This window comes from Megalobrama amblycephala, linkage group LG24, assembly GCF_018812025.1.
Source record: "Megalobrama amblycephala isolate DHTTF-2021 linkage group LG24, ASM1881202v1, whole genome shotgun sequence".
NCBI lineage: Eukaryota > Metazoa > Chordata > Actinopteri > Cypriniformes > Xenocyprididae > Megalobrama > Megalobrama amblycephala.
In genome coordinates, this window is record NC_063067.1 from 32,672,450 (window position 1) to 32,688,245 (window position 15,796).

The 15,796-nt window shown below is 38.0% G+C and overlaps 1 protein-coding gene across 4 annotated transcripts in view; it reads left to right on the forward strand.

Annotated features, from left to right (window-relative positions):
• The window catches only part of LOC125260409 (synaptonemal complex protein 2-like), a 40,606-nt gene that overhangs the window by 9,165 nt on the left and 15,645 nt on the right, over nucleotides 1-15,796 (forward strand). For 3 of the 4 annotated variants that reach the window (XM_048178749.1, XM_048178748.1, XM_048178747.1), the window contains exons 6-24: nucleotides 107-131; nucleotides 242-327; nucleotides 533-627; nucleotides 769-803; nucleotides 1,001-1,143; nucleotides 1,227-1,279; nucleotides 1,353-1,398; nucleotides 1,489-1,593; nucleotides 6,349-6,409; nucleotides 6,538-6,686; nucleotides 7,811-7,882; nucleotides 8,037-8,162; nucleotides 9,189-9,267; nucleotides 12,022-12,188; nucleotides 12,576-12,650; nucleotides 12,784-12,850; nucleotides 12,944-12,992; nucleotides 13,112-13,215; nucleotides 13,708-14,012. In XM_048178749.1, the coding sequence (XP_048034706.1) occupies nucleotides 107-131; nucleotides 242-327; nucleotides 533-627; nucleotides 769-803; nucleotides 1,001-1,143; nucleotides 1,227-1,279; nucleotides 1,353-1,398; nucleotides 1,489-1,593; nucleotides 6,349-6,409; nucleotides 6,538-6,686; nucleotides 7,811-7,882; nucleotides 8,037-8,162; nucleotides 9,189-9,267; nucleotides 12,022-12,188; nucleotides 12,576-12,650; nucleotides 12,784-12,850; nucleotides 12,944-12,992; nucleotides 13,112-13,215; nucleotides 13,708-14,012 (1,842 nt within the window). The remainder of the gene's footprint in view (nucleotides 1-106; nucleotides 132-241; nucleotides 328-532; nucleotides 628-768; nucleotides 804-1,000; nucleotides 1,144-1,226; nucleotides 1,280-1,352; nucleotides 1,399-1,488; nucleotides 1,594-6,348; nucleotides 6,410-6,537; nucleotides 6,687-7,810; nucleotides 7,883-8,036; nucleotides 8,163-9,188; nucleotides 9,268-12,021; nucleotides 12,189-12,575; nucleotides 12,651-12,783; nucleotides 12,851-12,943; nucleotides 12,993-13,111; nucleotides 13,216-13,707; nucleotides 14,013-15,796) is intronic. The other variant, XM_048178750.1, reaches the window with a different exon arrangement.

The following is a 15,796-nucleotide window of genomic DNA, read 5'->3' on the forward strand; positions in this document are numbered from 1 at the left end:
TGACTTCACTTATCAGGATGTGTGTGTGACACAATTTTTAGACACACACACACACCTGCTGTAATACAGTAACCTGATCTGTAAATCTTTTATTTAACCTTTGCAGGTTGTTCATGAAAGTTGTAAAGAAGGTGAGTGTTTTGTTCCAAATTTTCAATAATTTAAAAAAAAAAAAGAAAAGAAAAGACAAAGGTAGGTTGAACAGTGCTCTGCATTCAGTTCAATCTGTGTATTCCCTCAGGTACATATGAAGTTACAGAAGCTCTGCTTAGTCACATTGGCAAACTGTCCTCCGATGCCCAAATAAACATCATGATCCAGAAAGAGGTAAGAGATTCAATACAGTTTAGCTTCAGTTGCCACAAATATGCATGGAAGAAATCATTTTGACCGTATTAAAAACTCATTCTACACCTCCAGTCATGACATGTGACATGACATGTCTTTTGAGCTGTGTTTACCTACACCAGAAATAGATAACTTAATTACAGGAGGGAATGTATGAAGGATTATTATTTACTCTTAATGACAGGCAGCAAGGAAACTCAATGCTATTCTGGCAAAGATTCCCATGGAGCTGAAAAAGAAGAAGAAGATCTTGTCATCTCAAGAGGCCTCGTGTATGATGTATGTTGGATGATGATACATTATCACTATCGTGTGTCTTGAAGGATTCTTGAATACTTAACAATACATTTTAAAAGTTCCCCTTTTGCTCCTGTGGACACATTTACTCTTTTATTCAAAGTCTTTTCTGTTTTTAATCAGGAATGATGTGGCTAGTCGAATCCTAAAAGGTGGAGGTTAGTGCAAAAATCCATTGTACTGAGTATACTTGGAAAGATTAGTGAAGAAAGTGTGATTATAGATGTATAATGAAGCATACTTCAAAAGTATTATAAATGTTATGATAATTACAAAACTATTTGCAGAACACTGATCATTACAAAACTGCACTCATACTATGACTGACTTTAGCTACATTTCTGCCGCTGTTTAGATTATGACCTGCAGGTGTCTTTAATGGAGGCCCTCTGCAGAATGACTTCACCAGCTCAGAGGAATGAACTAGCTGACTCCTGGTTTAACATGACATTTGTCTTCTCTGCATTCAAGAAGATTAAGGATTCTGAGTTTGAGACTGTAAATATTGCCTCACATTAACAGAATTTTTTTTGGTTGCATAGAATTTTAGAGTATGATTTTTGTATGTGTCTTTGTGACAGGACTGCAGGAAGTTTCTAAATATGGTGAATGGCATGCAAGGAGATGGGAGAAGGTACTTAATGTCTTTTGACAGCTTTCTCTTTTTTTACAGATTGTATAACATGTCTTTGTTTATCTTCTCACAGTGTGTACTCCTACCCTTGCCTGGAGGCATTCTTAGACAAACATGAGGTTAGTTTTTACATTTAATATGGGACAAAAGCCAATAAAAATGAGTATGGAAATACATAAATGTACATTTCTTTATTGTAATGTTTACAGCTGCTCATGCCAGAGGATGAAAATCTTGAAGCGTTCTGGATTGACTTTAACCTAGGAAGTCAAAGCATCTCTTTTTACTTCTGTGTGACTGATAAGGATGCCCAGGTAATGGCTCTATAGTCTCTCAATCTTACATTTGACACTGGAAAATAATTATAGTAAATGCTTAAAATCTACTCCCTTGTCTGGTTTAATTACAGCTAGTGGAAAAAATGTAGGGTTTGTTTTGGATACAGATTTAAAAATGGACAAACAAATAAATTTGTTTGTCGGATCTAGTTATCTAGCTATTATCTACTCCTTTCAGCCAAAACTAAGTCTTTTTTTTATCGACTTGATTTTGAGAAAGCATTCATGTTTTTACGTGAATGGACTACTGTATTGTTGCTTTACTTTATAAATGATAACAGAACATTGACGTGCCTCCAAAAAATACAGAATGCAGCTGCGAGAATGCTCAAATTAGCTAAGAAATTTGAGTCAGTCAACCGCTATTAAAAAAGTTGAAATGGCTGCCTGTTCGGTATAGAATTAGATTATTTTACTTGTTTTAACCCTCTGGAGTCTGAGGCTGATTTGGGGCCTGGAGAAGTTTTGACATGCCCTGACATTTGTGCTTTTTTCAGTTGTTCATAAACATATTAATGACACAAGTGTCATTACACTGTATTCAGCACAAACTAGGCTACCATAATATGTGAGGAACATGTGTGTACATGTTTGTGTTTTTGAAGGAATAACGTTTATGCGTGGTTACTGAAAAAACAAAAAACTTAAGTCACTGATATAAGGCCAATAAAAGTATATTAAATCTGTGTTCACAAGACTTTTGGGTATTGAAGGTTGTAGACTAGAGTTTTTGCTTCAAAATTATGTAAAAATTATGCTGACTACTCTTTCATTTATAACAATATACTGATTTAGTTTTTGTAAGACACTTTTTGCCAAGAAACACGGTATGCGAGGAGGCGTGAATCTCCATGAATAATGGCTCATTCTCACCTGTGAAGACAAAAGAATTGAATAGTAATGACCTGAAAAGACTTGCATATTAATGAGGCATTTCAGTCAGGTAGGCTGTGAAAAAAAACTTCTGTGATGTCTCAAGCTCATCATGGTATATGAAACATACAGAAAAATTTTATTACAATATAAAATAATAGTTTTATATTATACTTTAAAATATAATGTATTTCTGTGATGCAAAGAGTCTAAATATAGGCTTTTAGTTTAAAAGCATGCACATTTGGAGAAATATAGGATTCTCATATGTTTATGTCAATTTTCTATACAGAGGAGTTATTTTTTATTTAATATTCATTGTTATCTCTATGAGCGCTGGTGTTTGCAATTCATACTGCAGCCGGAGGGCGCTCTGTGCATTTTAGTCCACAAATTCACCTAAGAAGAAGACGATATTCCATGAATGGTGTTTACCAATTCATACTACAGCCGGAGGGCGCTAAAGAAACAAAAACTCACTTAAAACTTATCAATAGAAGAAAACAAACAGGAATTTACTGAATGTCTTCCAGAGATCGCTAACCATGGCTTTTTCATCCAGATAAACAATTTTCAAGGCAATAAATACACGATTGAGATGATGAATGCATGTGTTGTCTCTGAATTTGCCTGTGAATAGCGCTGGCTCCGTGGGCGTGGCCGCATTAGTGGGTAATGAGCTGAATCACGGACTTCTGACATGGCTCTCTTTTCATACAGATTACATAAACACAGAATGTTTGTTTTCGATTTGACTTGCACGATTTAAAACCTGACATTTCAACGTTTTGTTAGACATAAGTATGAATTTTTTGTGATTAGTATTCACTAAGTTACACTTCATTTTCTGAGAACTATCAGATTGGACTTCGTTCAGAGGGAGATGAGAGATCACGCATCATGTTAGTTTTCTTTATTTTACAAAAAGCACAACATTTTGTTTTTACTCTGAGTGTATACAAATAAAAGGAGATATTCTATAGTTTCAATTGATGTATTACTTATGTTTCTATGACAAAAAATGACGGAGTATTTTAAGTCTGTTTTGCTGCAATGTGAAAAAAAACCTGCAAAACGCGCCGGCGCGTTTTTAGACCTCAGAGTGTTAAGGCGTTACACAATTTTCTTTTTTCTAAGTTAGTTAGTATAGTTTATTGTCCTTTCGGAAAATCTAAGTGATTTCTGAGAATATCTGTTGACATTTGAAATCACCCCAAAACAAACACACTCCTCTCATCGTTTTGCCCCCAAAGGCATGAACATGCAATTCAAGAGTGCATGTCTGTTTATTAGTGCCACATCGGATCACAAAACTCGCGGTTTGGATCATATTACTGTTTTTTAAGCATGGATTGGGTAATTTTTAAAAAATGTAACTTATATTTCCATTTATTACTTAAAGCACACATACTTCGATACCACAGCAAAAACTACTAGCCTAACTAATAAAATTCAGACATTATTAAAGACAAGTGAACAGTTAGTAATAAAATAAGAACAAATACACTAATTTCATGCATAGATAAATACAATATAACAAAATTACAAATAAAGTAAGGTCTAACAGTAGCCTTCAGGTACAGAAATGTAATAATTAGGCTACATGTAAAATAACTTAGTGTTCACTGTCTAAATTAAATGCAGATTAATCTATATTTATATTTTGTTGTTTGATTAGCATTAATGACACAAACAGCAGCAGTTATTTATAGGCTGCTGCCACTTTAAGAACTAATGCACGGATCCAATATAATTATACACATTCGATTTCTTTGTCAACTGTTTACATCCACTTAAGACATAATCGTGTTTATGAGAATATTTGCCAAGAAGGGTATTTTGACAACATTTTGTGTCTATGTGTCTGTTTAAGCACAAAGAGAAGCAAAAAAGGAATCAATTCAGTCAGTGCGCACTTCAGGTGTGTGCAGCTGAGCACGCGAGAAACGAATTGAGTTCTCTTTTGCCTCTTCTTGCACTTGAATGATTTAAAATCGCTTGATTGTGTAAATTGGCAAGACTTGCAAATGATAAATTTGATTATGTGCAAACTTTGCAATTAATCCGTGATTCACTTGCGTGCCAAACCGTTGGGCATGGCCAGTACAGATCACAGATTACCTAAGATCCGTTACACCCCTAATCTTTATCATAAGCCTCATTTCCACTGAAATTACCCAGGACAATTTATCCCAGGAACTTTTTTCCCCAGACCTGTTGCTGTCTGCGTTTCCATCACGTTATAAAGTACCGTGAAGTAGGGCTGGGCGATATATCGGATGCGATTCTCACGCGCATTTCGTCAGTAAAGCCGGTTCCCTGATTACCGCTAAATCGCCATCACCTGCTTTCAAATGGAGCGCCTTTTAATAGACAGAGCCGTAGTTCACGGACAAGCCACGCAAAATCGGGTTCAGTATGAACGCGGAACAGGGAACTGGAAACAGGGAACCGGCTTTACTGACGAAATGCGCGTGAGAATCGCATGCGATATATCGCCCAGCCCTACCGTGAAGAAGAGTCCGGTGACATAGGAGTGTGCATGACTTTCCAGTTCCCGCTGGATTTCGTCCTCCGTATATAAGCTTAATAAAGCCTAAACCTCATTGTCGGTTCTTTGGTCGTATTTTTTAAACTCCGTTGTTGATTCGATCAGCAAACAACTCTTACTGCAACAGACTTTTGGTGGTTGAAATAAAATGCTGTGAGGAGTCAACCAAACAAAATTCTGCGTGAACTCAACCGATCAATAATTTCAGCGCTCAACTCCCACCCCCGAAAGTTCCTGAACTTTGAAAAGGTCAAAGTTCATGCCACATGCCACACAAGCAGGGACTTATTGAGGGGGGTATTTTTACCCTGAACTTTGTTTAGACCCTAGTTCCTGCAGTCGAAACGCACCGAGTACCACCCCATAGTCCCTAGTTCCTGGGGAAAGTTCCTGCTGTGGAAACGGGGCTATAGCTGAAGCGAAGCAAAATAGTGCTTTGCGAATAAATAAAGTGAAGATGACATTCATTGTTAGTCACCAGCAGCACACCAGCTCTGGACAAAACGCTGTGTCCGGAATAGCATACTGTATGGTAGGTACTACATTTGGTTTGAAACTTACTTTGCGACTATTGTGTTATATAGTATGTATGTGTGTGGTATAAATGAAATTTCGGACGTACTACATCAGCCATGTTGTCATTGTCATTTGACCTATGGTATCACTCTCCCCTGGCCTAATGGGATAGTAAAATGTCCAGTGAATGCACACTTCAGCATCTCGCCGGAAGTAGTAGGTCATCCGGGTGCTTTTTTCTTACTGTTTTATGAATTCTATGAATTTGGACATACTACTCGGCTCACATACTGCTTTTCGATTTTAGATATTATAGAAGTCGGCATATTCGGAAGCAGCAGGTTAATGACACTGAAAACTGCATATCTTGGCTCTTTGAAACATAGCAAAACTAATGTTACTCAAATATGGAGCAGAAGTTTTTAGGCCTTTCCTCTTGGGTCTCTCCAGAGTCCTAAGCTCTTGCCTGATCATAGCCCGTCTTTATCCAGTGATATTCCTCTGATCTACACTGATCTCTTTTTTAATGTCTCTCAGCCATCTCTCTTTCTAGTCTTTCTTCAAATCTCCCTCTTGCTCACTCTCTCTCTTCCCTTATTATGAGTGGACACACCCCCTACTGCTGATAGGCTACAAGTGTGTTGTGCTGCTTTGTCCGATCCACTTTCAACAGTGTTTCTCAGAAATCTGCAAGAACATAAATATGCTTTTGGCTCACATTTAATCACATTTGACAGTTTTTATGGAAGAAAATGAATAAGAAATTAATAAATGTCTCTCCCTCCTGTCAGGATGGCCAGTGGAACACTCTGTGTATTGCTGAAAATGAGGTCCACAGTTACACAGTAGAAGGTAGTACAATCAACAGTCACTGATCTCAAGACTCAAAAAAACAATAGTTTTGGAACCATATCAATCTTTCTGAGGATTTGTTCAAAGCTGTATATGAAACATCCGTCTGTCCATATTTGACTTCACAGAGGAGAGTGGAAGAAAGACTCTTCATCTGGTTCTGACTGAGCCTGTCAGCATTGACCACTTAGAGGGCTCCAGAGTCTGCATCAAATTCAGCTCTTCTCTAGACATCCTGCGAGCCACTGAGAATGTTTATGGTCAGGCTAAAAACAGGGTGAGTGATGTGGCTGACGTTATTTTAAAAGATCACTGATGGACCTGCCTGATGGACATGAAAGTCCAAGTTTTAAAGGTCCCGTTCTTCGTGATCCCATGTTTCAAACTTTAGTTCGTGTGTAATGTTGTTGTTAGAGTATAAATAAAATCTGTAAAATTTTAAAGATCAAAGTTCAATGCCAAGCGAGATATTTTATTTAACAGAAGTCGCCTACATCGAACGGCCAGTTTGGACTACATCCCTCTACTTCCTTCTTTAATGATGTCACTAAAACAGTTTTTTGACTAACCTCCGCCCACAGGAATACACAAGAGTTGCGTTTGTAGAGTGTGTTTGTCGCCATGTCGTCGAAACGCTGTTATTTTCATCCCGCAGTCCAATCACCGGGTCTGATTCCGGCTCAAATTGATAGGGTAAAATTAAAGACGTTTACAATAACACTGAGCGCGTGCATCTCCACGTTATGGTAAGAGGCGTGACCTTTCCGGGCAAGGTTCGCTAAGCTGCTGTTGAATCACAACACAGGAACCGCTGGCACAATCGGAACTCGTTACGTATTTCTGAAGGAGGGACTTCATAGAACAAGGAAGTCATCAGCCCGTTTTTATGACAGTGGAAACAGCGGTATACAGATAACTAAATTATGTGAAAAATACTGTGTTTTTTTGCATGCAAAACATGAACACGTTATATTGCACACTATAAACATAATCAAAGCTTCAAAAAAACACGAAAAACGGGACCTTTAAGATATAATGAAGAGTATAAATGTCAAGAATCAGTACTTCTAATGTTCTAATCAGAATAAAGTCTAATAAAGAGTAATATAACAATACCATGTTTATAATACCATAAGTGTTTTTATAGCTTTACACCAGAGTGATTAGTTCAAAACTAAATTAATGGATTGACATGTTGATTAAATGCATGTTTTTATGTGGTTATTAGGATTGCATAATTTACTTCATAAGCCTTTGAGCAGGAGAAGCTGTACAGCCTTAATGTCTGATTAAATCTGCTAAGGGAAATGAAATGCTTGTATTAAATGTGCAATAACTTCTTTTATGCATCTGTCACAGAGCATATCAACATTCATGTATTCCCTTTTGCTTTATTGTCAGACGTCTGTTAGGAAGAGCTCAATTGCAAAAACACCTGTTCACGTCAATCTAAGTTCACAGGAAAGTTCACAGGTGAGTCAAGATTAAAAGAAGGTTTTAAACATGCCAGTCTCTTCTTCCTAAGGTGAATTGTGACATTGTAGATGGCTTTCTGTTATGAGGTGTTGGTTTTTATCTTCTTTTGTTTTTTTAGAAGAATTTAACTGTGATGGTATATGTTGAACAGGTTTTTGTCCCTGAAAGTCAAGTGTCCCCCTCTCTGCGTGTAGAGGGAAGAGCGTCATCATCAGTGAGGCAATGCATTCCCGGCCAGTCTCTCACACATCAAACACCAAATATAATCCCCCAACAGGTAAGACAAGATGCTCACAACATAAGTATTAGAATTGTCTATTTTAGGATTAGCTTTTATAGAGCATAATTATGTTTTGAATTGACCACAGACCATTTTAATGCCATTTTATTGTCAAAGCTGAATATTGCTCCCTCTCAAGCCATTTGTGAAACACCTGCTTGTCTGATTTTAGAAACCAGGCCTTTTCTTTGTTTGTTAACAACAGCTGCCTGATGAAAATATCTGTTATCTAAAGCCGCTTTTCCAACGTAGGGCCAAACCATTCTCTTTGCTTAACCGTCCCATTCCGTGCCGATCCGACCCAGCTAGTATGGATATGGTTACATTTTCCACTGTGGAGCTGATAACAGAGCTCTTTAGAATGTAATACAAAAGCGTCAGTCGTTGCCTTGGTAATGAAAGAGTTTATAGACAATATGAGATGTAAGTAGCAACCACATTAGGGAGAATGATATTTCTTTTAATTTTATTATTAATTTGTGTTTACATTGCTCAAATAGCATGCTTAGCCAGCTACAGAGAAACTGGTAGCCAGGCAACAGACAAGCGACCAATCCTGAGTGGCGACATCACTACACGCATTCTACCAGCACGGTTCAGCGCGGTAAGCCAACCGTGCTGAGAATTCTGGGCAGAGAACGGTTTGTAATCGTGCCGTGCCGTAAAAGGCTCAAGTGGAAATATAACGGGAACCGTTCCTTACCGTTCTTAGAACCGTTCAGCCACACGGTGGAAAAGCAGCTTAATTGGCTTCATCAGGGCTTAATTATAATCATGCTTGTTTATTTGACTTTGTAGTCCAAGCGTGTTATTAAATTAGATGGCCTGTATAATTAACTGAACCGTTGTCCTCATTTACCCTGTTTTCTCTCTAAAAGCTGTTAACAGCTGAAATATGGTAGCACTGATTCACCTCTGTTAATGCTGTTGTCATTACGGCTCTGTGTCCACATGTTAATGGCATCATAGTGGTCAGAGGTCTCTTGTTCTCCAGAGTTAAGAGCACAAATCTCTTTTTCTCAGATGGTAACCCCTATACAGATGAAGGTATCCGTGGGGTGTCAACAGGGAAGCTCTTCCTCCGGCTTTGTGCTGCCTTCAGGTAGGTCTATTAAGCAGTTTAATCAGTAAGAAAATCTATCTAATCTAGAATTTCACAGATAGCTTTATAGATTTCCACAGTAAGAGTGTAAGTACTCCCTGTTTTACACATTTTATCATGTTTAAAGGAATGCTTTGGGTTGAAAACAGGCCCTAAAACTTACTTTTTGCCACACCTGCCAATGGCCATTTTTCAGGTATAGACACCATATATAGTAATCACTAGGGGTGTGACGAGACCGGTATCTCACGAGATGAGACGAGACTCGAGATTGAGTTCACGAGACGAGACAAGATGGCGAAATACATGACTAGAAAAAATATTCTGCAGGTGTATTTGAAATGTTTTAACTAATCATCTTGTAATGAATGTCATTTCAGTTCTACTTTCTGAGACTGAATTATCATCTGCAGTAAAAGACAACAATACTGTACTGTAAAGTACTGTAAAAGGTTTTGCTACTAACTCAACTGACTGACTTCTCTTCTGTATGATTTCAGTCTCTTCAGACCTTACCATAGCTGTCAACCCTCCCGTTTTTTCCGGGTTTCTCACGTATTTTAGCTCTTTTCCCGCTGTCTTCCCGTTTTAGTATTTTCCCGTAAAATATCCCGTATTTTTACGCTCTGATTGTGTTAACTCAGAACACGCAACTATCTGTGTCTGAGAAGTGGCTTGCACTTGACCACGGGCGATGCACGTAGGCTATGCATGCGCCAAACGCGTCTTTTTTCGCGCTCATGGAGTTTCTTTGAAAGGCTCGCGGGAAATGAAGTATATAAATTGTAATGGACATCGGGAGAAATGGGAACACGGGGGCACCGCGATGCGACCGCAAAGGGCACTTTCACTTTCACGATCAAAGTGCACGCCGCTGATAAGCATTGTAAATGCAGTATTACAGTATACACATAGCAATTAAACGCACAGATCTCCTCTCGTGCGTCGTCCTCACTAGACGAGGCAATATCACTTTCATTTCGCTTCCAGATATATCTTTTATAGATGCCATCAATGCTTTTACCTTTCTAGATGTATTTACCGAAATCAAAAGAGTCCATAAACTATAAATCCTCACGAAAACAGCTCTCGCGTCAACCTGAGAAATCAGCCTCCAAATTTCTCGGTTTCTGAATGGGCGGTTTGGCTTGATTGACAAACGCTAACGTTCAGGCATGATTTATATACCATCGACCTGTCCTAAAACGTTAGCACGCTTTGATCGATGGTTTCGCGTGTTTCTCCGTTCGAGAGCGCATTTCCGTTGATTGTTTACAAACGAAAGCTCACAGAAACGTGAAAATGAAAAGGGTCTCATTTGAAAGAAAATATCCTAAGCTAAAAGATGATATAGTGTGACTGATTGAAGCAGCCCTTATCAAAAGTGCGGTGGTCGATTTCTGTCTTTTCAAAACTGTGGGGGTCCTGACCCCCTGTCCCCCGTGCCAACGTAATAATCGTGTAAAAAAATCCCTTATTTTGGGGATGGATTCCGGGAAATCTCCCTTATTTTCAGTGTTCAGTGTTGACAGCTATGGACCTTACTGTGCATGATTTGTACTGTATTCATCGGGGAGCCGCTGTCAAATGCGGGGAATTGAAATCACGTTTGAATGCGCGCTCGCGTTTACTTTCACTTTCAACGGTCGCGCGTACTCTGTAAATATGGAGCGGCGGTGACCGTTATCCGACTGAATTAAATGGTTTTTTTTAAAATTTAAATACAAAGCAAAACGACAGTGGAGGCATAATGTAAACGTAGCGGTGGCATATTCTTTCCTAATCATCCTAACACTCATCACGAGACTACTTTTCGCCTCGACGAGAAATCTCGTCACAGTTTAGTCTCTCGAGATCTCGTGCCACGAGATCTCGTCACACCCCTAGTAATCACGTAACAACAATTAAATATAGATCATTTTTTCTTTCGCATTTGTTGTTTGATTAACATTAAAAACACAGACAACAGCAGGAATATTAGACTGCTGTCACTTTAAAAGTTTAGTTCACCCCAAAATGCAAATTCTGTCATTAATTACTCACCCTTATGTGGTTCCACACCCATAAGACCTTCGTTGATCTTCAGAACACAAATGAAGATCTTTTTGATAAAATTTGAGAGATTTCTGTTCCTCCATTGACTGCCAAATTGCAACAAGAACTTTGACGCTTCAAAAAGTTCATAAATAGATCATAAAACTAATCCATATGAATCAAGGGATTTACTCACATATAAACCTTGATCAGCGAACATAAACAGATGCTCAACCGAACCTGAATGACGCACAAGAACAAACCTCTTCCAGAAGCTCAGATGTGCTGCGTAACACACGAGAACGAACTTGGTTATGTGTAATGCAGACCTAATGCACTTTTTTACATAATTTTGCGTGAATTTGTCCTTTCAAGAGCAAGAAGACATGAAAGAGCACAATTCTGTATTCGTACACTGGCTTTCTGCCATGCTCTTCCGATGTTTGCGCACAGAAAAGTTCCCACACCATGCACGAGTAATGAATTGAGTTCCCGCCCGCATTTTCTTGCGCTTGAATATTTAAATTGGCAAGGCTCAAACAAATAAAACAAGTAAAAGCTCTGGAATGTTGTCGATTACCACACACAATCATTTTGAATTGTAAAGATCATCTCTTACTTATGGTGAAATTTCTTTAACACAGCCACCTGTAGATTTTTTATGTAATTTTAAAAAAAGCGATATGAAGTTTTACAACTGGCTTGATGCCTTTTTTCTAGTGTCGAAGCTAATGGTGAAACCAGCTCTTCAGATGATGAGCTCTTCAGAGAGGAAAAAGGAAATTGAGCTTAGAGACCTCATGATGTCCAAAACATCTTGCAATGTATCTTCTCTTAGTTTTCACCGTGAGAACAACCAAAAGAAGGCCCATGTTATTCAAGCACAGGTATAACCTTTGTTGACAGTTTCAGATACTTAAAATGTTCTCCAACCCTGCTGATAAATCCAGTATTGATGGTCACCAGCATGAGGTATGTTTTGCATGCTGGGAACAGCATAGGTTGATGGTTTGCTGGTCCCCAGTGTGGGAAGCGGGAATGCTACACCAGCTCAATTTTGAGAATTGCTGGTCCACCAGCTAGTCCAGCACTATACCAGCTCTAACCAGTATAAACTAGCCTGGACTAGCTGGTTTATGCTGGATTTTTCAGCAGGGCAGTTTATACTGATGCAGACTAACAAATGGAGAATAAAGTTTATGAAACACAGTGAAACTAATGAAGCCATATACATCTTTTGGTAATATCAGTAAATCTTGTGTGTGTCTTATTAGTCAACCCCTGCTCCCCAGAATGAGGACCAACAAAAAGACCACAGAGTAAAGGCTAAAGCAAAGAAGTACCGCAAGGTGCTCTGAAATTGTTTGTTTTTTCAGTAATAGTACTTCATACATTATTTTATTAGATTGTTCATTTTATGCGTTATGTTTTTGACTCTCTGTCTTATTGGCATCTAACCCTATAAAAACATGTTTTATGCAGAATATTCCTGTAGACAAAGTTGTAGAGATGGTGCAAGCTGACAAAGAACATGAAGAGAACACTTTTGGTATTATATGAACTAAGCATACTAAGGAAATGCCACTGCTAATATTAACATATTTGAATGTTTTTAACCTTATTTTATTTCTTTTTGTGAAAGATAACAGCATAGTCCCAGACTCCCAACCTGTGAGAAAGGGTAGCTCATTGTGAGTGTATTTCGGTTACAGTTTATCAAACTGTTTAACTGGGTAATGGAATAACAGTACGTTCATTGTGGAAAGGACTCTGTCTAATGTATGTCATTCCGTTACTTATTACAATTAAGTTCACCAGGTCTCTGGAGCTTGAACTCCAGCAAAAGGAGAATCTCTGTATCTGGATCACTGCTGGCTCTGCAAAAAGATTGCTCTAAAAATGGTTCTGTATCAGGTGAGTGAACAGCAGATGGAAGAGAGTATTAAGGTGATTATTTTGTAAAGTATGTTGTATTAGCAAAGACATTAAACTATATTACATGGCACTCTTGAATACTCAGTTTTGTGTTTAGCCAATCTTGGCATTCTGCAGTCAAGTATTTTTTTGTACGATGACCTCTATACTATAATTGACTGTTTGAACCACTTTCCAACATAGCTGTGCTAGTTTCATGTCTCTTATCGCTCGGCCGTCTCCTTTTCATAATAAAATATAAGAATTTACTGTCATTTTTACTCCTCCATCACTTATGTTGTGTAATGTTTTGACTTAGGAGCAAGTTCTTTTGGTCCTGAACCAGTTAAAAAGACTTTTACTCACTGCATCTGTCATAGTGTCTACTGAATTTCTATTGAATTTTTCTCTGAAATATTTTTTTCTGATATGTTGTCACTGTATGAATCAGGTGGCTTTGTGTAACCTTGCATTCTGTGTAATCATCTCCAGATGGTAGTTTTCATCCCCCTCCTCAGCGTCTGTCCCCGGCACAGTGTGCATCTAGTACCCTGACCCAGAATCAGCTGCACACCCAGCTCACTCAGAGATTGGAGGAAGTGCTGAGGGAGCAGCAGGGTACAGATGGCCGTGCAGCCCAGAGAGCCCCACAGAAGAGAGGCTCCTCACTAGAGCCCAAGACTACAGCTCAAGAGAAAGAGGAAGTGGAGACATCAGTGAGGTCCATGCCTGCTAGACCTACACAACAGAGGAGAAAGAGTAGCAAAGTTCAGGGTGATGAATCAGACCGTGAGAATGTGAGACTCTTTTAATTCAAATAGATGTCTTTGTTATAAAGAGGTATTATTATTAGTGTTTGCTAAGGCAAGCATCACTGTTATTATTACTTGAACTGAGTTGATTTGTTTTAGGCACACTGAGATGTGGCACTTACAGGTTTGAATCAGGCCTTGTTGAAAAAGAAGTGCAATTTCAGTGTGGGAATCAATACAAGAAAACAGGATCTACATAGACGTCATCATTGTAGCCATCTGTACCTAATCTTACACCGCATGATAAACAATAAATAGTTACCCTAATTGAAAGTGAAAAGCCTAACCATTTTCAAAAAAAAAAAAAAAAAAAAGGGAAGAAAAAGAAGTGCAATTAATTGTATTGAATGTGCACTTGTAGTGTAATTCAAATATTAAATGTATATTTTTTAAAAACTACTTGCAGATAATATAATAATGAAATAAAAGGCCACTTAAGTACTTGAATAGCAGGCCTTGATGCTAAGGATTTTTTCTACTTGCATAGTCGGGCCTGTATTTCAAATTTTTATTTGCCCTGCCAAAATTTTCACTGGCCTGCCATAAAAAATCTATTTATTTGTTAATTGTTTTTGACTCATGTAATCTTGTATTCTAATAAATAAGCTTATTATTATACTAACATATTAAATACCAGTTAAATTTCATAATTCTTGTTTCGACTTTTGATACCACAGCAAAAACTACTAGCAAACCAATTGCATTTAATATAAGTGTAAACTAGGGATGTCAATTTACACAAATTCCCATGATCGATCGTCGTTTAAATGAATGATCAATTCATCGTTTAATCGTTAGCCTTAATACTGCAATATGTGCTTACTGCAGTGGCAAGACAGGTTTTGCAAATGCTGCTCAAAGCGCCATGTTCCTCACCAAATGAATGAGAAGGGTTTTTAATCTAAATAAATGCCTAGTAGGATTTTAAAATGAGTTGATGTGATTGATCGTTTATTAAATTACTCATTTAATAATCAAATATAATGACTAATGTGTCACCAACGCCGCCTCAGATGCGTGTTGTCAGAATGCGTACTGTTGTGGACACGCTGTTCCTGGAACAACGCGTTGAAAACGGCAACAATACCCAATGAATTCACAACTATTTATTAAAATGGTGTCCTCATTAATGTTATGTAATATGACAGTCTCAATCATAGTTATTATTAGTCGTGCATTGCTGTTTGAGCTGTGCGCGCTGAAGTGCTGAATGAACACCGGTAAACCAGAGCACTGTGCAAGCGCGTTATTTAACTCGAAACGCATTCTATATGACAGATTAATCAGATATGTACAAAATAAACATAATTTTACAAATTATATCTGCACAAAATGACACGAATGTACAAGTGAACTTGAACTAAGTTACGTGCTATTCAGAATGAGTCATGTTGTGGACACGCTCTTCCTGGAGCAATGCGATTAAACGACTAAATAGCAACTATAAACCCAAATAATTTACAATGTTTTATTTCAATATTGTTGTCTTTATAATGTTATGTAATATGACAGTCCCAATCATAGTCATTGTTGTGCATTGCTGTTTGAGCTGCGCGCGCTGAAGCTGAAGATGTTAACCAAATGCATCCTAAATTAGATAAATAAGGTATAGATAGGCCTACACAAAATAAACACAATATTACAACTTACATTTGCAAAAAAAAAAAAAAAGGCTGCGAGTGCACACGCAGACTTATAGTCATGATGAAGGTGTAACTCTAGCTGTAAAATGGCCCCAAACATAACTCCGGTGTGCCCGCTTCATTTTT